General features: G+C 59.3%; 1 protein-coding gene across 1 annotated transcript in view; it reads right to left on the reverse strand.

Annotated features, from left to right (window-relative positions):
- Positions 1 to 3,717: 3,717 nt before the first annotated feature.
- FAM20C (FAM20C golgi associated secretory pathway kinase) overlaps positions 3,718 to 27,053 on the reverse strand; it is a 38,626-nt gene continuing 15,290 nt past the window's right edge. Inside the window, exons 4-10 of the mRNA XM_081256851.1 lie at positions 12,744 to 12,836; positions 12,219 to 12,334; positions 6,707 to 6,887; positions 6,051 to 6,160; positions 5,811 to 5,892; positions 5,153 to 5,212; positions 3,718 to 4,591 (exon numbers count right to left, since the gene is read on the reverse strand). Of these exons, the coding sequence (XP_081112977.1) occupies positions 4,342 to 4,591; positions 5,153 to 5,212; positions 5,811 to 5,892; positions 6,051 to 6,160; positions 6,707 to 6,887; positions 12,219 to 12,334; positions 12,744 to 12,836 (892 nt within the window). The 3' untranslated portion in view covers positions 3,718 to 4,341. The remainder of the gene's footprint in view (positions 4,592 to 5,152; positions 5,213 to 5,810; positions 5,893 to 6,050; positions 6,161 to 6,706; positions 6,888 to 12,218; positions 12,335 to 12,743; positions 12,837 to 27,053) is intronic.

Consider the following 27,053-nt stretch of genomic DNA (forward strand, 5'->3'; position numbering starts at 1 on the left):
CTCATCCGGTGTCCTCTCCCCGCTTATCCCATCAAAGCCGAGAGGCCAGGAGCTGCCCCTCCCCTTGGGGACGGGATGGACACTGTTCCCAGGCCCTGGCCAGCCCACACCCCGGTTCCCGAAAGCCAGCTCCGAGAAGAGTAAGAAAGACCCCTCTGTGCGGGTGGGGACCCCTCCCACAGGGGCTTTGGAACTCTGCTCTCCTGATGAAGGTGAGGTTCATTCAAGCCCCCTCCGGTCCCCCAGGCCAAGGCTTCTGAGGCGTCTCTGCTCACCTGCTTCATGTTCCCTTTGGGTTGGGGGGACATTGACTTGAGGGAGAGTTTCCTGTGAGGGCTGAGCAGGACCTCCGGAGGGTGGCCTGGGGGCCACTGCGTCCGGCCTCCTGGGAAGCCTGCACCTCTGGGCATGGCCTCTGGGGGACTGGCCCCAGGAATGTGCACATTTGACTTGCTCCCAGGTGGGGAGGCGCCGGGGAGGGCCAGGGCCCATGAGGACCCTCTGCCAGCCCCCTCCTCGGGCCTCCCTGCCCTTCATCCGTCTCAGGCTTGTGGGTGGGGCCCGGGAGTGAAGGTGAGCCCACCACCTGCATCCCCGGAGCCCCACTGACACACTCTGTCCCTCGGGCCCACAGGGCAGGGGTCGTGCACGCGTCCCCGTCTATATACTGATTTATTTCTTTACTTGTTTTAATTCAGGAAGTGGTCTCTGCCCTCACTCAGAGGGGTTGCCTCCTGCCTCTTGATTCTCCACAGCCAGGCCCCAGGCCGACTGAAGGAGGGTTTTTGTTTTGATTTCTCCCCAGTTTGTCTTTTTAATCATGTTTGAATCCTTAACCCTTTCTCCTCAGCCCTGTGGCAGGTGCTGTCCTACTGTGGACCAAGCAGGCTGTCTAACTCTTGTGGAGAAGCAGACTTTCAACTAGAGGAATTTAACTGAAAACCTTTTCTTTCATCTTGTTCCAGGCTTCCTCCACCACCCTCGCCCCCTCAGCCCCTCCCTCTGCAGATCTGGGTCCCAAACACCACACGCTCCTGCGTTAATTCAGGAAAGTCCCTTCACCTGTCTGGGCCTCGGTTTAGATGGTGAAAATGGGCATAACGGAATTCAGATTTTACGTGCACAGCTGTCGTGAGCAGCACACGGGACAAGGCAGGAGGGCCCTGGGCTAGTGGCGTGCACGGTCTCGCGGGGCTCACAGCTCAGGCCCTGCCCGCATCTCTCCTCCCATCCAGCAGCTTTACCTGCTGTTTGAATTTGTATCAAAGTAATAGATAAACACAGTTTTAAAAGCCAAATAACACTACAGATCAGATCATGGACAAGAGCAGACCCCTGCCCACCTCACCCCTGTTCCCGAAGCAAAGACCCAGAGAAGTCACTTTCTGTAAGTCCCCTGGGTGTGCTGTTCTTTGTCTCGTTTGCGCATCACCTCCATGTTTCTAAATGACAGGCTTTTTATTTTTAAGTTTTACAAGATACCTACCAACTTCCTACCTGAGAGAGGACCAGCCCCTCCCAGTTCAGTTGCATCACATTTTCCTTTTGGGGAAACAGTGCTGATTGCTGACAGGGTCATGTCTGTGAACCTCATCACGGCCGAGCCAGACTGTCCTGGACTGTGTTTCCTTCCTTGTGTGACTGTCTCCCGGAGGTGACCAGTTCTCACCGCTGCCGTTCTAGGCCTGTCCTCACCCCGACAAGGCCACGGCCTTTTCCCACAGAAGGACTGGCTCCTCTTGGCTCCCGTTTGCCTGGGGACTGTACTCTGAGCAGTTTGGTAACTTTCATCATCATGCCAGTGGTCCCACCCCCCGTCCCGTTTTCCTTTTACTTGACTCCTTCCTGGTCCCACACCCCGCGGCAGCGTCCTTGGGGCCTCGAGGTGTGCGTGCAGAGTCTGTTTGCTGCACGTCTGTCTGTCTCTCCCAGGCTCACCTCCCGGCTTCCCACTGGTGTCTCAGCCGCTGCCCCAGCTCTGGAGCCTCTGAGAGCACTGCTTGCTGTGTGCTAAGGGGACGAGACTCTGTGCTACCCAAGAGGTGTCAGTCAGCCTCCTCCGAAGCCCCTCCCAGCGAGGCCTCGACTCCCGTGTCTGCATCACCCAATTTTAGCAAGAATCCTGTTAACTCAGTTGGACGAGAGACCCCTGGCCCGCCATCACCGAGAACCCTGGTTTAGTCAGAGCCCCTGATGCAGTGATTTCCCATCCCCCACCTCACCTGCTCCTTGGCTGTCAATCCCTACCTTCCAGGCTGCATTGGGAATTGAGCCAGTTCTGTACTGAGGCCTTTTTTTGTCCCCATTGCAATGGTGCTGAACGAACCTGTCTCCATGGCTTTAACTGCTGTCCAGCTCTGGGCCTCTAGGACAGCTCTGCTGAGCTCGGAACCTCCTTTGTGACACTGCTTGGCCTTTGAGGGGGAGCCGATGTCACCTAACGTGTGCCTCTTTGGTGTAACGATTATTATTATTTCTTTTTGCGGTACGCGGGCCTCTCACTGTTGTGGCCTCTCCCGTTGCGGAGCACAGGCTCCGGACGCGCAGGCTCAGCGGCCATGGCTCACGGGCCCAGCCGCTCCGCAGCATGTGGGATCTTCCCGGACCGGGGCACGAACCCGTGTCCCCTGCATCGGCAGGCGGACTCTCAACCACTGCGCCACCCTGGCGTAACGATTATTTTGAGCTGATTATTTTGAGAAACAGTGGAGCAGAAATTGCCCTTTTGGGAGGGACATTCGCATAGTTAAGGAAATCTCCCTCTGTACGTGTCTCTCTCTCTGTACCTGAACGGGGGTGGCTCTGGATCAGGAGAGACTCTTACTGGGGAGAAGCCCAGATTCAAATCCACGTAACCACTACACCCTCATTTCTGCTCTTCCTCGTCACCCCCATAACTGGCTTCCCCCACACCCTTCTTCTCTTGTCTTTAGCTCAGGGAGTTCTGAGGGACTGAGAAGCTCTGTGTCAGCAATGGGGGACAACGACCACATGTGTATTTCTGATCACGCCCTGGGTGCCGCACCAGGACACCACAGACGGCGCAGCTGAAACACAGACTCTTCTGTCTGCTCTGGGGTTGTTTCTGGTGAGGCCTCTCTCCCGGCTTGCAGACGGGCATGTCCTCCCCGCATCCCCACGTGGTCTCCCCTCCTGTGCGCATGGGGAGATCTGTGGGGTGACAGGTGAGGGAACCTCCAGTAAAAGGCACAGGGGCTGTGATTTCTCTGCTTCATGAACCGAGGTTCACACGGGTGCTCATGTGAGTCCTCCAGGGCTGGGCCCCGCCCACACACCCCAGCCTTCTGGCTGGGAGGAGGCCAGTGTCCCCTCCCTCCAGCAGGGCGGTGGGGGGCCGGCTCTCCCAGGCCACCCGTGGCTCAGCCGCTTCCTCGCCGTCCCCGTGGCCAGTCCAGCCAGCACTGTCCTGGCTCCTGCTGGGTAAACACGGTGCCCACGTGATGCCAGGCCTGTAGAGACTCTGGGGCCCACATGTGACTTCAGGGATCCGCACTCAGCTCCCTGGGAGCAGCTGCAGCAGGAGCGGGACAGGCCGTCCCTGCCACACCAAGGCCCACCTCAGGCCTTGCGTCAAGCCCCTCCTTCCAGCCTGGACACTGGGCCACACCTGGTTCTAGGACTCACTCTTTTGGAGGGCGGGTGGGCAGGCAGCTGAGCACCACGGAGTGAGGGACCCAGACCCCAGCAAGGCCCCAGTACACACTTGCTGAATCTTTATTGCACTTTTACCACATTGCAAACTATTCCACGAAAATGCCGTGAAAGTAACCAGCTGCCCGGCCACATGACTGTGTCACACACGAGCACAGGCTTCCGAAGCAAGTCAGAAGGTGCTCTGAAGGCAGCCTGGGCAGCCAGGAAACGACTGGTCCTTCACGTCGCCCAAAAGCTACGCAGTGTTCATCTGTCGACGTGAGTCTGTGACAGCCTCAGGAGCCTCCTGCAGCCCGAGACACCTCTCAGCCCCGGGGAGGGAGGAGAGTTTTTACTGTACGTTCGGTCCAGAGTGGGAGCCCTTCGCAGGAGCACTTGGCCCTGCTGGGCGGCCCTCCGTGTGATTTGCTGGGTGGTTGGGGTCTGCATAGATGTCTCTATTTATGTACATTTACACCAGGTATAAATACAAAATAGTAAATAAAGACTTCCTTTCCATACAAAAGGGTGGTGGCCCACCGCCAGGCTGCCTCTGTCCACGGGGGCAGAGTGCTCCCGCCAGCCCGCCCTGGTCTGGAAAGTGAGGACACGCATCCCCGGGCAGCCCGTCTGCTCCTGCGTTGGCCCGTGTGCCCCGGCAGCTGGCCTGGCCACGGCTCGCGGTCACTACCTCCCGGCAGAGGCTCTGTGCTCGGGGCTGAGGTCGTCCTCCACGACGCCGGGCAGCCCGTCCTTCTCCACGCAGTCCCTGACCGCCTGCAGCACGACGCGCAGCCGCCGGTCCAGAGCCTCCAGGTGCGGCTGGTACAGGATGGGGGCCACGCGGTCCCTGCGCAGGGACTCGGCCATCATCAGACTCAGCTTGTACTCCTCCTTAGCCAGGAGCTGCAGCCGCAGGTACGTGGACCGCCTGATCCTGCAGGGAGAATGACGTCAGGCCGGCACCAGGAGGAGGAGCCTGGCTGTCCGCTGCAGCCGCGCCGAGCGGGGTGCCTGCCCAGCCCCTGGTCCACTCCAGCCCCGGCCTCTCAGAAGCACGCGGGGAGGGTCCTGCCTCCAAGAGGGGCCCGGGTGGGCCCAGCGGTGTCCAACGGGCCCCTGTTACTCCCGGCAGACGGTAGCGGGGAGGGAGGCAGCCCCAGCTTGGCTTGCTCGTTGTCTGGGCCGGGCGACACGGAGCTGCCCCGGGGCCGAGCAGGTGTTTAGCCCCACAGCCTGTTTCCCCATCTGCTAAAGGAAGGGCCGGGCTGGGAGCCCCGAGGAGGGTGGCAGAGTGGGAGCCCGGGGCTTCGGTGTCTTCTGCTGCAAGACGGGCTATTATGGTAACAAGGAGCTGGGTCCCGGGAGGAGCTCTGGGAACTGCCGGGGTGGGGACAGGAAGGCTTGGCCTGATCTGCGGCTGTGGCAGCGTCCGGCCTCCTGTGCAGTGACAGGGCCAGCCCAGGGGTGGGGCCCTCGGGGAGGGGCAGAGCCGCACCTGCAGCACTGCTGTAAAGGCACCAGGATGGAAAGCTCGTCGTGGGAGTATTTTCCAAACCTGTGGGAAGAAGAGCAGAGCTGTGGAGAGGCCACTTGCAGGGGGACACCGTGCGCAGAGCCCGAGCACGGGGACAGGAGCATCAGAGCAGGTGGTACCCGCATGGGCCCTGCCTGGCAGTGCGGGGGCCTGGCCCCTGCTGTCCAGCCCCAGGTGCAGGGCCTGGGACGAGGCAGGTGCCTGAAAGCAGCCTGACCTTCTGGCCACTGGACTAAGCAGAAGTTCAAAAGTGAGAGGCCCTGGGCAGGCTGAGTGGAGAAGGCTCGAGGGCGGGTCAGCCTAGGGTCTAGCTGCAGGGGCGTCTTTTACAGCTGGGAACGAGTGACCCACAGACGTAACGGCCCAGGTGCCCAGAGCTGATTCCCCTGAGGCGTCTGAGAACTTGCAACTCTGATCACTGGAGTCGTCTGTCCCCGGCACACACACCCACTCCAGGCCTCAGTCTCCCCAGCTCACGGGCTCACAGGAGTCCTGGTCAGAACCCTGTGTCACATAGGGGGGCCTTTGGGTGCTGTGCCATCCCTCCCCACAGAGCGCCTGCTCCCCCAGGTCTGGGTGGGGACACGGCCAGCCCTTCGCTGCGTCTGGAAGGACTCACCCTCTCCCATTGTCCAAGTGGATGATAAACGTCTTGTTCCCAAACTTCTCGAAGGTCTCGTAGTGATGGCGGTCCATGTTTCCTGTAGGGACAAGCCTGCTGGGAGCCTGTGTGCAGCTCAGAGGCGTCCCCTCCCTCCCCCATCTGGCCTCCAAGCCGGCAGAAGCGAGTACAAGCAGGACCACGGTGGCTGGATCTGTGTCAGGCGTTCCCAGGGCAGGCTGGTGGCCCCGGACATACCCATGAGGAAGTCGAAGATTGTCATGTCCATGACGTCCAGGATGCGGTGGCTGCTGTCGTAGGGGGGCGTCTGCTTCACCTCCTCGCAGTAGTCAGGGTCTACTTCCCACCTGCAGGGGCGCCGGCGTGAGAAGGGCGGGCTCCTCTGTAGACAAGGAGGACCCAAGCAACCTCTGGGGCTGCCCAGCTCAGTACACCGGGTTCACGGGGCAGCAACAGGGACCGGGTGAGAAAACGTGTCACCGCAGAACAGAGTGTCTGCGGATGATACCCGGCAGCGGTGGGCTGAGGCTGCATTAACAGGAGCACGAGGCTGGGAGGTGATGGAGCCACACCATGTGGATGCCACATATTTGTGGTGGGGGGGGCTGGATAGCACACTTGCAAGGACGTCTCCGTGGCTGGAGGGACTGTGGCTCTCTTGCGAGAAGAGCAGGGGTCTGAAGCCTCGTCCGAACACAGAGAGATCCCAGTGGCCAGTGAGCACCCCGTCCCCAAGCGAGGGGCCCTTTCTCATCATCTACTCCCACACACTTGGCCCTGCCGCTCCTCACACCGAGCTTGTTCCCTGCTGCAGCTTGGGCAGAAGCCAGCCCTCTGGAGACCCCGGGGAGTCAGGATCCTGGAGTCCCCGGCCCAACGTGCCCCCGACTCACTCTGCCTTCTTGCGCTTGTGGTATGAGCGTCGCCAGGGGTTCCGCCAGGTCTTCCTCTTGGCCAGGGACAGGTCAGGCAGAAAGGCAGCCAGCGAGCCCTCGATCTGGTCTGGCCTCCCGCACAGGGCATGCTCCGTGGAGCAGTAGTAGGAGCACTCCCCGTAGAAGCAGATGTTGTTGGCTGTGGGTGGAGGACACGCAGTCAGTGGGGCCACTCGGGCAGCGTCCCCGTGCCGGCCCCTCCCGGGCATCCGCCCTGGGCCAGCGCGTCTGCACCACATCCGACTCGTCCCTCCCCTGGGCAGGGCTCACCCACACTCTCACGCTTGACCTCAGCCGCCTGCTCCAACCCCACATCACAGACCATGGGGCCACACAGCTCGGGACTTAGAGCTCGGATCTGAACCCAAGCTCTTTCTCGTTACCCTCGAAACTAAGTCTGGAGTCTGTGGAGATTCTGTCCAGTGGCTTGAAAAAGGCCCTCATACCAAGAAAAAAAAGTGAGACTCAGCCGGGGGGGAGATGCTTGCAAACCGTAAGTTAATAAGCATCCAGTGTTTGCACACAGGAGAGTTCTTAGGTCTCAGTAACGAAAAGATGAACAACCCAATCAATAAATGGGCAAAGGAGTACAAAGGGTATTTTTCCAAAGAAAATATAGAAATGGCCAACAAAGACACGAAAAGATGCTCGACACCGTTAGTTACCAGGGAAATGCAAATCAAATCCACAATTTCCCAACCAGTAGGATAGTTTTGATCAAAAGGACAGATAATAACTAGTGTGTCGAGGGTGTGGAGACATTGGATCCCTAACACAGAGCTGGTGGGAACGTCAAATGGTGCAGCTGCTGCGAAAAACAGTCAGAAAGTTGGACACAGAACTACCACATGACCCGGCCATCCCACTCCCAGGCACACGCCCGAGAGGAATGAAGACACACATCCACACAGACACTTGCACACAGATGTTCACAGCAGGCCATTCTGGCAGTCAGAGTGGAACCAACCCACATGCTCGTCAAGGGATGGGCGGATAAACACAGTGTGGTTCATCCATAAAGTGGAACAATATTAAACCACAAAAGGAATGAAGTGTAACACCTGCTACCACGTGCATGAACCATGAGCATTACGCCCAGTGGAAGATGCCAGACACTGCTTACGTGAAACACTGGGAACAGGCAAATCCACGGGGAAACACTGGCAGCTGCCGGGGCAGAGTGGGGGTGACTTTGAATAGGGACGGGGTTTCTCTTGGGGTGAGCAAATGTCCTGGAATCAGATAGTAGTGACTTGCACAGCACTGAGAAGGTACTAAAAACCACTGAACGGCACACTTCAAATGTTGGGTTGACGACGTGTGGATTATACCCCCACAAAGAAGAGTGATTTGAGAAGCACTGGGCGGGGAGCAGGCGGCAGCCACGCCTCAGTGCCGGGCGCGGTGGGTCTGTCCGTGCATTTACCAACCGAACCATGTTCTCAGGGTCAATCACTTCCTTCCTTTGCTGGGGAAACAAACCCCGAGCCTGGGGTGTGCAGAAATACAGGGCCAGGGCCCCAGGCACCACTGCAAGCCCCCTTCCCTGTGCGAACGGCTGGTTCCCGGGCCAGGGGTCCCCCCTCCTGCTGCACAGCCTGCCCGAGTGACACTTGTGACCTTCTCTGGCTACAGGCAGCAGTCACACCCCCTGGAATGGAAGCGCAGGCTCGGCGGCTCCTCTGAACACGCAGAGTCCCCGCCAGGTCGGGACACGGGGGTGGGAGACAGCTCCCACACCCCCTGCTGCCCCCACCTCAGGGTCTCGCAGCTGCTTCTGAGTCATGACTCTCGGGCGATCAAAGAAAGATCAGCCTGAGATCTCGTCTGCGTAGACACAGTTCAATCTCAGCCCATTTTCAGTAGGAAAATACTTTTCTGAGCCCTGGAATTTGTCCCTCTAATAGCCTAAGCTGGCTTTAGATGGATTCATGTGGAAAGAGAGGCAGTCCCTTGGGCCCACAGCCTCTTCCTCATCAGAGGCCCAAATCCAGTCTCTAAAGGGACGTCCAGGGTGGGGCTCCGATAGCCCATAGCCTCTCGCTTCTCAGCTGTGCAGCCTTGGGGGAGGCCCTTCACCTCTCTGTGCCTCAGTCTCCTCTGAACGGGGACTGCAGCAGTTTAGAGGCTGAGTGTTAAACGTGTGACCCGAGGGAGGAGTGAGGGGCCGGTCGCGGCAGTGCCTGCACGTGGCGAGGAGGGGGCTTGAGGAGGCAGTGCCGGCTCATCTTGATAATGACACTCAAGACAGACAGCTCGGGGTGGCCGGGGCCAGGTAACCAGGAGGGCCTGCCTGCTCCAGCCCCCAGAGGACTTGGATGAGATGCGCTGCCTGGGCAGGGAGCCTCGTCTCTGAGAGGATCAGGAGGTCCCAAAACCCGCCAGCCTGAGGGTCCCGGAGGGTCCAGGCACGCCGTTCTCTGAACGTTTCAGGGGTTTGCCGGCCAGAGGTGGCCAAGATGTCACGTGGGGCAGGGCTTCTGGGGAGGGGTCTGAGGATGCCCGGGTGCAGTTCTGGGAACCCCTCTGGCCCTCAGTGGGACTCTGACTGGACACTGACCACAGTGTGTGGACAGAGGCCCAGTGACCACCCAGCCAGACCGCGGCCGACATGGCAGGAAAAGAGCCGATTTAAAAGTGGGGCTGAGTGGCTGGGAGGGGGCAGGAGAGGCTCCTGGGGGGTTCACGCGGGGCCCCTGTAGAAGCCCACAGATTTGCACGGGAGGACGTGGGCTGATCTCAGGATATGAGGCACGTCCATAGAAATCTGCCGGGAAAGCACGAGGAACGTGTTCCGTAGAAGACGTGGGCTCCGGCTGCTGGCCTCCGCGCAGCCCCACAGTGGCAGGCACTCAGCTGTCCCGCAGCCCAACGTAGCCCTGCACCTCTGGCCGCTCACTGCTGCCCCGGGCCCGCCGGCAGGAGGGTCGCCTCCACCTCTCACCCCCTCGGGCTCCCTGCCCTCCACTCAGGCCCCTGGAGGCGGAAGGGAGCTGGCGTAGATTAAAGTCTACAGGGAAGCTCGGCATCGATGGCGATTTTGGCCTCTGATGGGTGCAGAAGTGCAGGCAGAGCCAAAGTGGTCCAAATGAATCCCAACAGACTTCATTTTCCAAAATGAGATCAAAGCTGGCTCCTGTTATCCTGCAGCTTAAGGGAAAACCAAACCTTCCCCAGGGCTTTCTGGAAGAAATCTGGCTGACGGAGCAGGGGCGGTGGGAACAGAAGCAGTCTGGTCAGAGAGGGTGGGTGGCAGGCCAAGCTGAGCCTGCAGCCAGCTGCTCCGAGGAGCGGGGTCAGGAGTGCGACCCCAGCGGGGAGCTCGGGCGCCAAGCAGGATTCTCGGAGAAACCCGCGGGGCCTGGGAGAGCGGCTGGGAGCTGGGAACCTGAGTGGGTCCAGCTGTCAGGACCGACCACAGTCAGAGTGACGGCTCTGCTCAGGGTGAGGACGGGTGTCGGCAGCAGGCTGTGTACTCGGGGACAACCAGGGAGACTGACAGTCATGATTCGTGCAGAGGACAGGGTAGGACGCCAGAATCTCCGCTCATCCGCTTAGGCTAACAACTGACTCCATCTTCTGGTTGTAGAAAGGAGTCCCCACTCAAAGCCCAGGCTAAGGCTGCCTTTCCCCAGGAGAACACGGAGCAGGCATCAGCTCGGAGGCCCCTCTGCCCCAGAGGAATGAAATCCAGCACAGAAACCCCTTGATTTGTGTCCCTTTCTCGAGATTTCAAACTTCAATCCCTCCCTTTCCTTGTGGAAAGTTACATCATCCCTTCCGCTCAGGGCCCTCAACTGTCGGGACAGAGCTCGGAAATGAAAGAGAAAATGCGGGGACAGGCAACAGTGTGGGTGACTCTCAAAATAACCATGTCGAGGGAAAGACAAAGAACATGCCCAACGCCACCACCCCCCCTCCACTGGCAGAAGCAACCCAATCCACAGATAGAAGGTGGGTCCCAGGCCATCTGGGGGGACGCAGGGGCGGGAGGGGACTCTGGGGGACGGACATGGTCACCATCTCGACCGTGGGGATAGTTCAGACTCCAAACGTCAGTTAAACCATTTAAAAATGGGGATGTGGAAACGATGGGCCACCCCAGGGCCTGAGCGAGGAATCCCACGCAGGTGCTCGGCGAGGCTGGGGCTCCTGCCGCCGTGGCTGCGTCACCTGAACCTTCCCACCTGTGCCATGACGGAGGCAGGGGCACACGCCCCCGGACAGGCCTGTCCCACCCATCCACGCAGCTCGGGCACAGGCAAGGCGACCGGAAAGCCCTCAAAGACCCCTCCCGATGCACAGGCTCTCACTTTGCCCTTTGGTTTCTGGTCACATGGGTGAGACACTGACGCAAAAGGGAATGAAAACCCTCCTGCCTCGGGCGGGTGGGTGGGTTTCTGCCCTACTTTCCTCTCTTTATGGGCTCTGAGAGGAGGAACCAGACGAGGCTCTCGGTGAGCACTGGATGACAAACATGGCGCTTCATGAAATTAAGGACGTGTGGGCCTCAGTTCTGATGAATTTATGAATGCAGCTGAGAAGCGTGCTGAGTATGTCAATCTGAACATCAATCTATGAGAAAGGAGTTTCTAGGCCAGGCTTTCATTCGCCAGCAGGTCTTCAGACACAGACAATCCAGGGCCTTATGTGCCTTCTGTCGGCATGAACTAACTGGGCTGGGGGCCAGGCATGGCCGAGGCATTCCTGCAGGGGAGCGGGGGGTGAGGTCCACTCCCTGTGGATCTCGGTGTCCCAGCTGGGTCACTCCACTCTGCTTTGCCGGCATTACTGGGACAACTCAAAATGCTCCAAGATGAAATACAAGAGAGTTCTCCATGGCTCAAGCTTAGTGAGTGTGGGCGCCTGGAACAGCTCAGCGCAGGGCCTGGCGCAAAGGAAGTGCTTGGGAAAGGGATGGGCGGATCGTGGAGCCCCAAGTGCCACATCTGAAACAGGCTGGGGCAGGTAACTCAGCAGAGCGTGACTTACGTTTATGTGCGCATTTAAGGTTTATAATATGAAGTCTTGAGGGTTTTCATAAACGTCAGCACCTCATGGTACACGGAGCGTGCAGGGTACCCGAGTGCGAGGGGAACCGGGGCCAACCCTCCAGGGGACCAGGGGAAGTTGCTGCTCCCTGCTGGCACTTGGTGGAGGAGGGGGAGGCAGCATGGCCCCTGCCACTATGGGAGGGTCTTGCTGGGGTGTTTTAAATCTGGGAGAGTCCAAAGGACGGAGTTCCCCTCTGGCTGGAGCACCTGGAGGAGACCCCCAAGAGGCTGCGAATTTCCTTTTGCCTTTGGTAGAAACAACATCTATGCCAGCCCAGGGGGCAGAGTCAGGAATGATCAAGACCATTCTGGCAACTTTTAGACTTAGGGTGCGTGGCACGCGGTGACTTGAACACAGCAGCTGAAGCCAGCGCCACATGCGGGGCAGGGGCAGGTTACCTGGGGAATGAGGTTACCTGGGGAAATGAAGAAGGTTCTCCACAGCTTCTTGTCCCGCGTGACGTCCCGGATCTCCTTGGTCATGTTGACCATCCTGCCGGCCACGGGAGGGACCCGGCGGAAGTCCAGGATCCTGGCAGAAGGACAGGGAAAGCCGGCCTCACCTCCGTACCCTCCAGCCGCTCCCACCGGAGTTGAGTGGACACCTCACTCCCCTCCGTTAGGCCCAGACCCCTCACGTCAGCTGCCCACCTTCCTCCCCAGCAGCAAGGGGCCTGTGAGGCCAGAAAGGATTTGCGTTCTGCTGGCAGAGCTACCCTGAGACAGGTGATCATGGAGGGAAGGGGCCCAGTTTTGTGAGACCCATGACCTTTGGTCTTGCCAGAGAGGCTGATGCCCTGTGAGTCTCCTCTTTTCTCTCCTTTATTCCTGACGGCCGGCTCTCTACCCTGGGTCACCTGGGCAACTCCTGTCGGCCAGGCACACAGCAGGGCACGGCCATGGGGTGACAATGCCACGAGGGTGCCGGCGGGAGGGCTCACCTGTCCAGGTGGAAGGCAGCGATCTCTGCGTTGTGCCTCTCGTAATCGGAGAAATAGAAGAAGTCAGGGGGTGTCTCCTGCTCCCTCGTTTGCCTGGAGAAAATGGAACAAAACAGAAGGAGTTTATCAAAGAGAAGTCCTCCCAGTGGAAGGGGGCGTGTGGCTCGTACCAACTCCAGGGAGCTGACTGTCAAATTCCCAAGGATTCTGGGAACAAGTCGTTACATGTAGTCATCGTTAAAAATTAAATTATATGGGGAATTCCCCGGTGGTCCAATGGTTAGGACTCCAAGCTTTCACTGCCGAGGGTGCGGGTTCAATCCCTGGTTGGGGAAGTAAGATCCCACAAGCTGTGTGGCACAGCCAAAAAAAAAATTAAATTATATAAACCTACAGCTAAATAAGTTGCATTTAAGAATAACCACTTAGGGCTTCCCTGGTGGCGCAGTGGTTGAGAGTCTGCCTGCCGATGAAGGGGACACGGGCTCGTGCCCAGGTCCGCGAAGATCCCACATGCCGCGGAGCGGCTGGGCCCGTGAGCTATGGCCGCTGAGCCTGCGCGTCCGGATCCTGTGCTCCGCAACGGGAGAGGCCACAACAGTGAGAGGCCCGCGTACCATAAAAAAAAAAAAAAAAGAATAACCACTTAGATCTCACGATGTCCCAGCTATTTCCTGAGCTGAGGCTGCTCCTCTTGTCTGCAGGTGGAAACCCGTGCTGGGACACCTGTTCCCAGCCCACCTCTGCGACCTCGTGCTGGGAACCTGAAGCCTGGAAGTGTCTGCACTGTGGAACTCGGCAGACTCTGCCCATCAGGCTTTAATAGCCACAGGGGCTGGTTATTAAATGATGATCAACACCCCCCACCACCGCCCACCATACACAGATTCTTGGGAGAGGCTGCTGGCGAGGGTGGCCAGGCAGCAGAGGACCCGCCCTGAGCAAGCGACTTCCCCGGGTGTGAGCCAGGGCCCGGGTCAGGTTGTGCAAACTGACCCCAACCTGCTCTCGCTGGCCGGCCGCTGCCTGGACAGAGGGCTCCCCGGGGCTGTGCAGGAGGCACGAGGACCGCAGGACCCGTCTCTGAAGCCCACGAGGTGACCGCTGTCCGTGTCCCCAGGGCACCCTGGCATTCAAGACCAGCGGCCTGCCTCCGCTCCTGCCCTGGGTCTTCCCATGTCCCTGAGTGGAGTTGAGGTCACCACACTGTCTCCTGGGCCTCTGCTCTGAGGCCTCCGCTCCGCTGTTCCATCTTCCTGGAAAAACCTTCCCTCCATGTCTCCCAGTGGCTCAGTCGGTGTTCCCAAATGTGTATCCCACCCCACCAGGCCCTCAGGCTCCCAGCACAAAAGCAGTCCTCAGTCAAAGGAGTTTGGAGTCTGGGTAACGGCCCCACCGGAACGCACGTGGGCGCCGTGAAGGCTCGCAAGTGCCGCAGCCTCGTCCACGGGCTTCGCAGCACCGTGCCACGCTCTGCACCTGTGAGGGCTGCCGGCTAAGCTCTCAGCGCCTGTCCCCCCACCGCCCGAGGCAGCTCCTTCACAAGCCTTCCACAAGGCCACAGTGAGCACGGCCACCGCTGGTCCCTCCCCTCCCAGGCTGGTGAGCAGCCAGCAGTGCCCCGCCCCACACCACCTCTGGGAAGCCCTGCCGGGCCGCTGGCTGCTCCTGTGCTGCACTGGCCGCCCCCATTGCAGTGTGTGGGGGGAGGGGAGCACCGCCTGGCCCTCCCCGGACTCCTCATGCCCCCAGGATGTGAGGACTAAGGGGCTCCAGGAGCCTGTCGGCTCTAACGTGCCAAGCCCACCGTGAGCGGCAGACAGCCCCTCCGCCTGGCCACGGGACAGGAGGCCACGTGCAGGATTCTGCTGAAGGGTGGACGGCACCCTGTAAACATCAGAGCTTAGCAGGTGCCTGGGGGCAAACACGGTGAGGGCCAGTGTTTGACCTCACATTTTGGGGCGTTTGCCCACTGTCCAAAGTCATGTGGGAGCAAACACACTCCCTGCATGAGATCCAGGTCCGTTCCGTGTCCTGCCTCCACCGCTGGGGACAATTTCCCCAGGAGGCCACCTGGCGGCACCCAGGGAGGAAACCCAACCCTCAACCTAATAAGAATTTACCAAATGCCAGCGATCTTCCCTGAGCTGGGAAACACAGACCGGGCGAGAGTCAAGGGCCTCCCATGATCTGGCCCACACCTCCCACTCAAGGCGGAGGCTGTCCAGTACGGGCTTGAATGCGCCAGCGACAGGAGGCTCACCACATTTCCCCAGGTAACTCTCCCAGCCTGGCTTCCCTGAGTCCTTACTCCCCAAAATGCAGCTTGAGTTGGCCAGAGACCGCCCGACCCCGAGCATCTGGACCCAACCGCCAGCCGACGTCACTGCTGAACACACACGCACACGCACACGCACAAGTATTGAGTACTGGAGAGCCACCCTCAGGAAACTGAGGCCACGCGGGGAGGACCAGACCTAGGCCTCAGTCCAGTGGGTTGCACATCCACTGGGGGGTCCCTCGCTCCCTGTGCTCTCAGAGCTCCTGACGGGACACGCCCCTTTCCCCGTGCTTCCCCAAATGTCACCTGAATCAGCCTTTCCAGGAACCAGCTTGTGACTGTGGTCACAGACCAGAGTTCACAATTCCAGCTGGTGTAACTCTGGCCTGGGCAGGACTCTAGCTGGGGACAACCCTGGCCTTGCACCAGTCCCTTTGTGAGCCACTTAGGGATACCCTGCAGACGGCTGCTGGTGACCGAGGCACAGGTCACCTAGTCACCCGGCTGAGCTGGAGGCGGCTGGCGTGCACTTCCCAGTCACAGACCCTGCAGGGGGCTGGCACCCAGGGCGGGGACTGCTCGGCACCCAGGAGAAGGGAAGGCCACACTGGCCAGGGCTCCTGAGACATCAAGGAAACCAAGTTCAGGCTTCCTGGCGGAATCTCCTGACTTTTAAATGCTGGCAAGTAAATTTCCTTTTTTTAAAAAAACTGTGGGTCCAATTAAATATGTGAGCCTCCCTCACTGGAAGCCGCCCATGCCCTGGGTCTACAATGGCTGGAGGACTGGGTATTTCTGAGATTGAAGGTGGAGGTTGACTCAACTGAGAATCCCTGGCCGAGCCAAGCACTGTCTACCCAACACTGGTTCTGTGGACTTTGACGTTTTAACTGGAAAAGGGCTGGTGCAGATTTAAGCCAGATTTCTTCCCTGCAGACCCCAGAACAGCCCTCCCTGCAAGGCAGCACCTCCCAATTGCACAGCCTGCAAACCCCACCCGATACGTCCCTGGCCTTTTATTTTTTCAGTCTGTCGTGGAATTAAGAATTATTTTCGTTGGAAAACACATCAGAACTCACCACCAGCTCCTGGGGCAGAGCCCCTCAAAGAGAGCCCTACAAAAATGTACGAAGCTGTGGGCCCTCAGAGGTGCCGGGGCCATGCCCAGGGCTGGCAGCACAGCTCTCGCCTGTGCTGCCAGGGGATCAGCCATTCTCGCCCCTCCCAGGGGCTCCGGGTCACTGACTCTGCTTCTCAGCGTGGCCTGCCCTGCCCTCCCCAGCCCGGCAGGACTTTCCTCCGTGATGGACATGCTCTACACCTCACAGGCACACCCAGATGTTGGACACAGGACCCGACTTCCACATTTTATTTTAATTAACTTACACATAAACAGACACATGTGACTGGTGGCTACTGTCCTGGACGGTGCAGATCTAGAGGACGGCCTTTCTGAGGGCTCTCTGCTCCCTCTGACTGTCCCTCTGTCTGCCCGTATACCCTCACTGGGTGGAAGGTGGGGCCTGGGTCCCTCTGCCCTGTCTCCCAGGCTCTGCCTCTCCACTTAGCTCATGGCTCCCCTGACCCAACAGGGCTCTGCCTGCCCTCCCAGTGGACCTTCCTTCCTCCACTTTCTCGGCCAGGCCATCATCACCATCACCAGCGCTTTGGCCTTTGTTCCCTCTCCCTCACCCTGGCCCACCCCTCTGAGCAGGTCACACACGTGGAATGCAGGTGGCTCTGAGCCCTGCTGCTCTGGGAGAAGCCCAGCCCCTTCCTGAAGGCACTGTGACCAGGTTCCAGAACAGTTCCTGCTTCCTTCACATCTCCCGCCTTGGGGTTTTCTGGTGACCTCCGGCCCCGGGCCATTCACAGGGATGCAGCTCTGCTTGCCTCCTGGCGGATGTCCTTGCCAGCCAGTTCACGCCTGGGAGAACTCAGGGAGTCCCAGAGTTCTGTCTACCTGCTGTGGGGAGGATGCTGGTACATCTCAGGGCGCAGGTGCTGAGCAAGGGATAACCTGGGAGCATCTGTGGGATGCCAGGGGCCAGGGGCACCAGTCCCACTGGGGAGACTGGGATTTCTTTCGTTGCACTGAGTAGGGAGAAGGTGGGCCATGATCCCCTCCATGGGGGGCCGACCACCTTCCCGCCACTTCCTGGGCTGCACTGGGGAACAGCAGGTACTTTGGAAAACTACTGAACCCAAAGCACCAGGCAGGAGACTGGACTTGGCTAAACCAGGTCACCTGGAAGCCTCTTCTTCCTCCAGGTGTCCCGGCGGACGGTGTGCTCAGACGCAGCAGGGCAGGTGTGGGGTGCGGCCCGCCCCAGGCTTCTTCCTGGGAGGGGGACATGGAGATGTGAAAGGGAGATGCTATCGGACCCCCTGGAGTTGGCTGAGCACCCAGGGCTGGCCCTGACGAGGGGCGGAGAGCCCAGGGGCCAGGGACCAGCATTTCCCGGAACGGCACCTGGAGCCCAGGAGTCACGGTCCTCCCCCACCGACTGAGAGGGAGCAAGGCCGGTGGCAGCCCCCCCCCGGGATACACGGAGATCTCTGAGGAACCCGGGACGGGAGGAGCCCCTCACACGTGGAGCAGTCAGCACCTGGAGGCCCCCTCCCACTGCCTCGGAGGTCAGTTGGGCACCCTGGCCTCGGGACTGCAAGGCAGGAAAATGAAAAGGTGTTAAGGCTGACTTCCTGGTCAAACAGCAGCTGAGGAATGAGGCAAACCATGGATTAGGTGTCTGTTGAAGTGAAAGATGGCCTTGGCAACTGCGACTGGGGTTAAAAAGGGAAGAAAGGTAGAAACTGGTGGAAGTGGGAAGAGCCAGGGTCCGAGGAAGGTTCGGGTCCACTCCTCCTCTCAGGAAGGCCCTGGAACTTCACACTCCACCTGGCTCAGACAGTCAGATGGAGCCTCAAGGCCACCAGAAAGCAGGCACTGGAGGGCGGTCCCTGATACCCTCAAAGCCCAGACCCGCTAAACCCCAGTGAGAGGCTGCTTGGGACCAGTTCTCGGGGCCTCCTGCATGTCCCTCTCTCCTTCCTCTCCAGAGCTGACCACACCCAAACCCCCTTCCTTTAGAGGGACTTCCCTTAGCTCGGAAGGAAGCACAATACTACCTGATTGTGCTTATTCATACTAAAGTGAGAATGACTGCTATGTTGACCTCTCCCAGGAAATCTGTGATCTAAATCCCCAGAATCTGCGAATACGACTGCCTTAAATGGCAAGAGGAACTTTGAAGATGTGATTTAGTTAAGGATCTTGAGATGAGGAGATTATCCTGGATTATTTGCCCTATGTCATCAAAAGGGTCCTTATTAGAGGGAAGCACAGGGAGATCTGAAGGCAGAAGAGGCTACACTGGCGGCCCTGCAGATGGAGGCTCTGGGGGGGGGAATCTGTTTCCTTCTCTAGCTTCTAGAGGCACCTGCATTCCTCGGCAGAAAGCCAACTCCAGAGCCTCCAGAAGCCCACAGCCCACAGATCCATTTTAGATTTTGGACCTCCAGAACCGTAAGAGACCAAGCTTGTGTTGCTTTAAGCCACTAAATTTGTGGTAATTTTTTACCACAGGAAAAAGAAAGGCGTATGGAATCTTTGGCAACACCAAAGCAGCACAAAGGACACGGTGATTTAGCAACCTCGGGGAGGTTGTGAAATCCCGTCTGCTTCCTCCAGATCTGGTCACGCTGAAACGCATTACACTTTTAGGAAGTGATGCAGAACGTTTTGAGAGAAGTACCTCTGTCTTCACATAAGCTGCGGGGGCAGAATCCAATGCGCATCGTGGGCCCTCCCTGGGCTGCACGGTTTGTCCTTGGGGCGCCCCTCAAGGCTCTGATCTTTGTCCCTGTTTTAATGACACAGACGTCTGAGGTTGGGAAATGGGAAGCGACGTCTGCAGAGTCACACGGCTGGAAATGGCCGGCCCTGGGTCAGGACCCGGGTGTCTGACCCTGTCCTAGGCTTTCTTTAGGCCCCAAAGTCAGACATGGCTCTGGGTGTGGGTCTTGAAAGCCTGCGTTTCTTCTGGGATCAGAACCACCTCTGGGCACAGCGAGGTCGGAAGACGCTGGCTGCCAGCCGCCAGGTCAGGTGCCTAGGCTCACAGGGGACAAGGGGCTGCAGCCCCAGAGGTTCGGCTGCAAGAACCGTCCCCACGTCCCCAAGAAAGGTCCTGGTTCCTGGTGGGAGGAAGGGCCCACCAGTGCGTCCAGTTCCTGCCAGACGCTTGGCCCAGCTCCCAGCAGGTCTGCACCGCTGCAACCCTCTGAACAGTTGTCAGACCCCTCGTCCCCTCCCACAGACCAACAGCCCCCCTGCTGGTCTCACTGCTACTGTCAACATCTCAGCATTCTTTAACTTGTGGGAAAACAGAAACTTTTGCTTTGATTAAAAACAGAGTAAATTGGCAACTTATGACCAAAACCCACGAAGGAATAAAAGCCAACATTTATCTGGCTCTTACTCTGAGCTGAGTGCCCTGCTAAGTGCTTTCCGTGCGTTCACTCCCTGGGTCCTCACGACCCCTGTGAAGTGTCCCCGTCCTACAGACAAGGACACAGCCAGTGAGAGGTTTCAGCTCACCAACAGAGGGGTCCTGATACAGGGCCCAGCACTGGGGTCCAAGGCCTTGCTTTAGTCCAAGGGGACCCCTGGATTGAGATGGGGGGACTGGGGTGGGGATGGGCTGGGCCACATTCTCTCCACTGGACACCTGGGGAGGACAACTGGTGGGGAAGGCTCTGCTCACACAGGCCTGCCCTGGGTGCCACCCTCTCCGGGCTGACGGAACAGGTGCGCCCTTGGTGCCTCTGTGAAGTGGGGCAGGTAAGACGGCTCGGGGTGATGCCGCCAGGGGGAGCAGAGCCCTGCCGCCCCCCTGCCGCCCCCCGGCTGCCCCACCAACCCGTGCAGAGACGGACTCGCTGAGTTGCGCAGCTGGATGGGGATGCGGGAGCCGGGAGAGAGAACGGCAAACCGTTGGGTGAAACTTTGGAAAAAGGGCAACTGTGCAATTTGCCCAGGGCATACACAGCTGTCACAAGGCTTTTCCGTGTCCTTGTCAGAGCTAAGGGCCCCCGAGATCCCTGAGCCCAGATGGGAACCTGAGGCCCAGAGAGAGGTGGGCCACACATACACCTTTTGTGTGTCGTGGAGAAGGACCGGCGTCCCAGACCCAGCAAGAGAGGCAGAAGGAACGAGAGCGCTTCCAAGGCCACGTGAGAATTGCGAAAGGCACCCCTTCAGGCGTCACTGCAGGTACCCGCTCGGCCCCGAGATGCTCACAGACGGCGGTGCTCCTGAGGGCCCTCCCCTGGGTCCCCGTGCACCCAGCCTCCTCTGACCCTCTTCTATCCATTATTCAGTAAGCTATTGATGACAGCAAACCCTCCTGTAGAATTTTCTAGCCCCCTGCTCTGCTGTCAGCGCTCCACCCACACTGACGCACGCAGGTCAGGACTCTGGAAGGCAGGCCGTGTGACTAGACCCACCTCACAGGTGAGGCACTGTAGCCGGGTCACGCGCTGGGAAGCGGCAAAGCCGGGCACGGCACGTGGACCGGAGAGCCTGGCGGCGTCTGTATCCCCGCCGCCTCCTCCTAGGTCCAGGAGCGGGGGGCCCAGGGGGCACATGGATGGGAGTCCTGCAGCTACTGTAACAGATGACCACAAACGTGCTCCACACAACAGGAGTTCACCCCTCACAGTTCTGAGGACCAGGATCCAAAATCAGGGTGTGGGCGGGTCACACTCCCCCCAGGGGCTCCGGGGGTGGGGGGTCCCTCCAGCCTCTTCTGGCTTCCTTGGCCCCAGCCCTGCCTCCATCACCACATCCCTCCTCTGGTTTCTCTGTGTCCTAACCAAGGACACACGTGACTGCATTTCAGGCCCATCCAGGGGTCCAAGGTGACCACCCCACCCCAAGATCCTGACTCCATCACTTCTGCAAAGACCCTTGTCCTAACCAGGTGGCCTGATGTCCTGGGGGCAGAGGCCACCGCGGGGATGAGGCTCTGGCTCCCGTCCCTGGGCCAACCTCAGGGGCAAAACACCCGATGAGACAGACACTTGTTCGTTCCTCCAAAGTGTGCAGTGGATCCGGACGCACCCGGCACAGGCAAGGAGGCAGAACTCAGCCTTTCTGTCTCGGACAATCTTCCCGTCACTCACACGGCAGAGAGCAAGCACCTTGTCATTAAGGAGATATATTAAGCTGTTTAATACCAGGTTTTGGGCTGGTAGACGTTCTGGAAGGGAGAGGAGGCCGCTCCCTGGCAGTTACCTCGGCGAGACCTTTCCGTCAGTATCTCCTGCCAGTTTTGGCAGCGCCTGTCCTGGCCCCTGCGGGGCTGGGGATCTGTTTGGTAAAACACGCTCTTCCTACTGAGAACCTCCAGCACCTGTTGTCCACTCCTACCAACCTATTTTCTTTTGGGGGAGGATTTCCCTGAAGGCTATGGGCCTCATAATGACCACACCCAAGGACGGGTTCCCCCAGCATCTTGTTACTCGCCCACAGACCTGCCCATGCCTCGACCGGCCACGCCGTGAGCCACAGCCAGAGCATCAGGACCAATCAGCGATTTGCCGCTATCAGGTGATCACGAGGGGCCTTCACACCCGCTGATCCCCCTCCCCTTGGGTCTCCAAGAGACACGGCGACAGCTCTGCAAAGTAGGACACAGGGGACAAGTTGCTCACTTATGGTTGGGTGGAAAAATTAACTCAGAAGAGACTCAAACCTCTTATGGTCAATTTCATGAAAAACAATTTAAAAACAATTCAAAGATCTGTAACTGCAAAAAAAAGTCTGAAGTCGTTTCCATTTAAAAATAATTGCAGTGACTCAGACTTGCGTTCCAAAGCAAAGGGTCGGGGGGGGGGTCGGGGGGGGAAGAGATTTGCTTGAAAGTTTAAGGTCTATTGTGTTCTAAATACTTTTCTGTCAGCTCATCTGGAATTTGGGGACATGACTGAGGCATGAAATCAGCGTGGAAGTGAACACTCCGTCCCCGGCAGCCGTGAGCACAGGCCTCTAGTTCTTCTTCCCGTATTTAAGCCTCCGTCGCTCATCTTTTTATTCAAGGTAAAAAAAAGATGCTCAAATCTACTAAACCGTGTATTAAATATTTAGCACCAAGGCTACTGCTGTGATGTTGTTTTTCCTGCTGAACGAAAAACAAACTCAATCCCGAGTGTAGGGGTCGATTCCAGCTTATTTTTGAGGCTTTTAAAGGAGATGTCAGGTCTGCAAAATTTCCTTTTAGGGTGTAAAAAACCACCAGCTGATCAAACTGCTCTTGAGCTGCCCGACTGGGTTTCTTCCCTGGCGTGTGGGAACGAGGACCAGAGTTTCCTTCCTTCTTGTCACCTTCTGCCCCTTTCACGATAGCTCGGTGACGGTCCCCAGAGACCCTAACACCAGGGAGAACCTCCATGCTGCTGTTCAGGAGGATGTTTTCGGAAAAAATGACTTGCTTGCTTTGATTTGAACAAAGGGGATAATCTTTTCCAGAAGCTCCCAAGGAAATGTTTGTCACGGTCAGCTGGGGCGGGCGTCCTGACGAGACTGGGGGGACTGGGAGACGGCACAGCCCCCCACCTGCTCGACGGGGGCAAAGCAGGGCGCAGGGGCCAGAACTGCGCTCTCTGCAGGTTTTACTAACTTCTTACCATTTACCCATTTCCCTGCCTGCTTCCCTGCTACTGTTATAGAATTGTTAATAATTTCCTTTTTCTTTTATTTTGTCAAGCAAAGGAATTCCCAGCTGCAGGAGCAGCCAGAGACAGTGAACTCCCGCGGTTGCCCGAATCACGCAGTTTTGGCCGATGGTGAAACAGCAGGGTGTTTGGGGAGCCGGAGGGACCGTGCCCTGGCCACTCGAGCCCATGGACAGTAGCGGCCCAGCATAACAGCCAGGCCAGCCACATGGAGCCACCCAGGAGCCCGGGGCGGGCAGTCCCCTTGGCCACGACGCTGGCCTCACAGCTCTGCGGGCGGGCATTCCCTCCCTGAGCCTCTGGGTCCTGTCTGAATGGGCGAGGATGACGAGCCCCTGGGGCTGCAGTGGGGACCAACTAAGAGAATCCTCCCAGCGCTCAGGTGTACCAGCGCCCAGGGCACATGGGAGGTGGCGGTGCTGTGCTGTTCTTAAGGTCCCCCTGCCTCGGACCCTTGGGAGTCTCTGACTGGGCAGCACCAGGCCAGCCTTTCCTGGGGGCCTAGGAGCTCAGCTGGTCAGAGGCAACCATGTCCTCCACGTGGGAACATGGGGACGCTTGGACCCCGGGGAGAAGGCTTGCAGTGGACCCTGGCAGCGAAGCAAGGATTGGAGCGGGAGAAGCCCCTTCTCCAGAGACCCTCCCCCGAGGCCCGGCACCACGCTCCTCAGGCAACAGCCCCCCACATCTCAGGTGAGCCCCTCTGTCCCCCAGAGTCTCCTCCTGCCCTCTCATTTCCTCAAGACACTCACTCTCAGTGACGGTGGATCTCGAAGGTGGGCAGCTGACTTCCGATGGTGCTGTCGGGCAGAGAGCCCAGGGTGGCCATGCAGGCTCAGCCGGGGGCCTGGCTGCTCTGCCCCGAGCCTCCACTGGGCCAACAGCTCTGCCCTGCTGCTGACAAGCTCGGGAGAGTCTCTCAAAAGCCTGTAATGGGTTGTTACTTGTTTTTCAATTAAGAAAGTCCACGGCTTTCTGACTATAAAAATAGCCCATGAAATTGGAGACAACCTGAGTGCCCTACAACTGGGGGCCTGTAAGGTGATCAACCATGTGAGACATGGTGTCTGGTCATCACTCCCAGTGGCACGGGGAGGGCACCGTGCAGATGCACCAAAGACCAAGGACGGGACCTGGAGTAGCTGCCGGGGAGCCCCCTGCACGCTCAGACCCTCACAGGCCAACCGCAGGACCTGTCCACCCACCCCCGGCACAGGGCCTGTGCCGGCCGAGGAGGCTCCCCTGAGCCTGGGGCACCAGGCTCTGCAGCTCTGGACGTTTTCTGTTTGCACCACGTGCAGAGGCCAGGACGGCGCTCAGAGGTCCTGCTCCTTCAGGCAGGGGCCACGTGGAGACACCAGGTGCTGCTCTGAGTCCGCGGGAGCCCCGCACAGCGTCCCCACTAGGCTGTACACGTTAACTGCAGGAGTTTGGAGCCCGAAGCTCCCCTGGGTCCACTAGGCCCTGTGCTTACTGGAGACATAGATGGGTCACACCCAGGGCTCAGTGGGGGGGTCAACTGAGGTTGTGGACAAACTGCAGGGCACTGGGCAGCCCCGGATCCGGAGCGGAGGTGGGGTCCTCCCCCGAGGTAAGTGCAGGAAGGGGACTCTGGGTGCCAGAGACCAGCTGAGGTGATGAGACCAGGCCAGCGGGGTGCAGAGTTCCAGAACGACCCAGCGACCCCATCTGTACTTAAATCCCACAGTGGCTCAGGGAGGAAACAGCCAGCCTGGCCGCCCTGCTGTGCGCCTGGTGTGCCTGGTGCGCCTGGTGTGCCTGGTGTGCCCCCCGTTGCAGGCGAGGCCGCCGAGGCCCAGGGGAGCTCAGGGCCCACAGGAGGTGGCACTTGCCTCCCTCAGCAAAGGAGGCAGCTCTGTGGCTCACAGCCCAGCCCCCGCTGTACAGGATCCATGCGGCATGTCTGACGGGAGCATCAGAAGAGATTAAGTATAGGAGAGGCGCTGTCTGACTCATATATAAATCGGCCCTGGAGACCAACACGCAGTACAGGGTCATGGACAACAAAACCGCATTTTACACATTCATCTGGGATAGCCGCTAACCATGCAAGGCTGTAGCGGGACCTGTGTTGCAGTATAAACGTGGCCATGGCTCCCACTCTGGCGGCCAGGGGAGCACAGCGTTTCATCAGAGCCTCTTTAAATCCTCTCCTCGTAAAAGTGATGAGTGGAAATAGCGTGCAATGGTTTCATGCTTTGATAATGAGACACAGAGCCCCAGGTCCACCGATGCGGTGGCCACGTGGGGACCACGGAGAACACCACGCTAGTCCCTCTGCCTGTCAGCCCTGGAGGGAGCGGGGAGGGAGGAGGTGTCAGGGAAGAGCCAGCCCCTCCAGTCGCCTCCCACATAACTGTTCCAGGGACAGATAACCTCACAGAGTCAAGTCCCTTGCGACTCCTGCCCTGTGTTGGCCCCAGAGAAGCTCACCCCACCAGGTTGTAGCAAGCGGGCTCCCCCGGGCCAGTGCTCACGACAGCTGGATGCGGTCCTAGTGCGGAGGCGCCCCAGCGAGGGGCAGGGCCTGCTCAGGGCCAGGCAGTGGTCTGGACCACCGTGTCGCTAACCCAGAGGCAGTGCAAGTGCTGGGAAGACAGCCGAGAGGGCGCCTGTCCGAGCGCCACACCCAGCTGGACATCCTGGTCATCGGGAGGCCCTGGCGGGGCCTGGAGGGCAGGCAGTTCAGTGAGGCTGCCCGCTCACGCCCCTGGGCCCCAGCCCAGGCCTGAGCAGGGCTCAGCAGGCTGAGGTCGAAACCACCAGGGGAGGCCCTGCCCTCCAGCACTTCCTGTTCTCAGGCCCGCGCTGCCCCCTGGCGGGCCAGGCTGTGGCTGGGGGGCGGCTCGCGTGTCTGCGGTGGAGAAGGGCTGGCTGGCCAGAAGGCGGTTCTGCAGCTGCCTCTGCGTGTGCACCTCGGCTACGAGGACCTCCTGGACCTCCAAACAGCTGCTCAGGGATGGTTTCTCCGGGAGATGCGTGCGTGCACATACGCACGCGCGCGCGCACACACACACACACACGCACACACACACCCCTGTTCTTTGCAAAAGTAATGCAGGTACTTAGAGCCTCTTCACGAGCAATGCCTCTGGGAGGAGTGGGCAGCGTGGGCGCCACACCAGCAGAGACCCCGGGTCCAGGGTCTCCGGCCGGCCGAGCCTCGGCCTCACGGTGCCTGACAGGCCTGGGACCTGACGTCCAAGACCCTGGAACCAAGCCCGGGCCGGCCTCCCACGCCCGATTCACGTTTAAACCCTCTGAGACTCAATTACCTCCTCCTTGAAGGAGAGTGGTGATAAAGTTAAATTGTGACGTGTCAGCTACAGGGGCACTGGCTTCGCCGGCCAGAGTGGAGGCTGTCAAATCCTAACAAACCTGAGGAGGTGGGGGAACAGCTCTCACTGGGGTGGAGAGCCGCGGCCGAGCGTGGTAGCCTCAGGGAGACCAGGGCGTGGCACGAACAAGGAGCACGTGGTGGGCAGAGGCGGGCAGGCAGCAGCCCCTGGACGGACGTGCAGACACAGGCCCCTCCCCCCGCAAGGCCACACACACGGCTGTCCCTCCAGACCCAGGCTCCCAGAGCAGGACAGAGGGGAGCTGCTGCCCGCAAACAAAGGGAGTGAGGCCCCAAGGGCCAGAAGTGGGGTTAGGCCTGGCCCGGTCCAGAGGGACAGGTCATTCACAGCCTGTGACCTGTCCAGGTTCTGTGTACGGCCATCACAGACACTGGCATCAAGCCTGGGCACCACACCCTGCCCTGGAATGAGCTGCTGGAGTGTAGACCACAGGATGGCTGCCCTGGACAGCAGCTCTACTGAAGCCAAGCTGAACAGAGCCCGACCCTGCCACCCAGCACTGTGCTCCTGACACAGCCCTGCCCCCAGACGAGCCCTCAGAAGTACAAGAGCGGTCAGGGCAGCTCCACTAACAACATTCTTTAACTGAAACCGCCCACAAGTCCATCAACAGGAGAGGGATGAAGAAACCGGAGGTTTTCACACAGTGGAATGTGACTTGGCTACGAGAACAACCAGCCACGGGAGAGGCATCTCTCGGGCGCACGGGCAGCACGGGTGGGGGCAGGGGGCGGGGATTCACTCGCCGGGAACCGGGGGTGGGGGGCAGGAGCCACCCTAGGAGGAGGAAACTGCAGCGGCCACAGGGGTCTAGGGGCTGTCAGTTGGTCCTGACCTGGTGCTGGTTACCTGGTCACCTGGTTACTGGCGTGTGTTGTAAACATCCGCTTACCATCTGTGTGCATTTCCATA

Source organism: Mesoplodon bidens, assembly GCF_964165515.1.
Source record: "Mesoplodon bidens genome assembly, chromosome: 15".
Lineage (NCBI taxonomy): Eukaryota > Metazoa > Chordata > Mammalia > Artiodactyla > Ziphiidae > Mesoplodon > Mesoplodon bidens.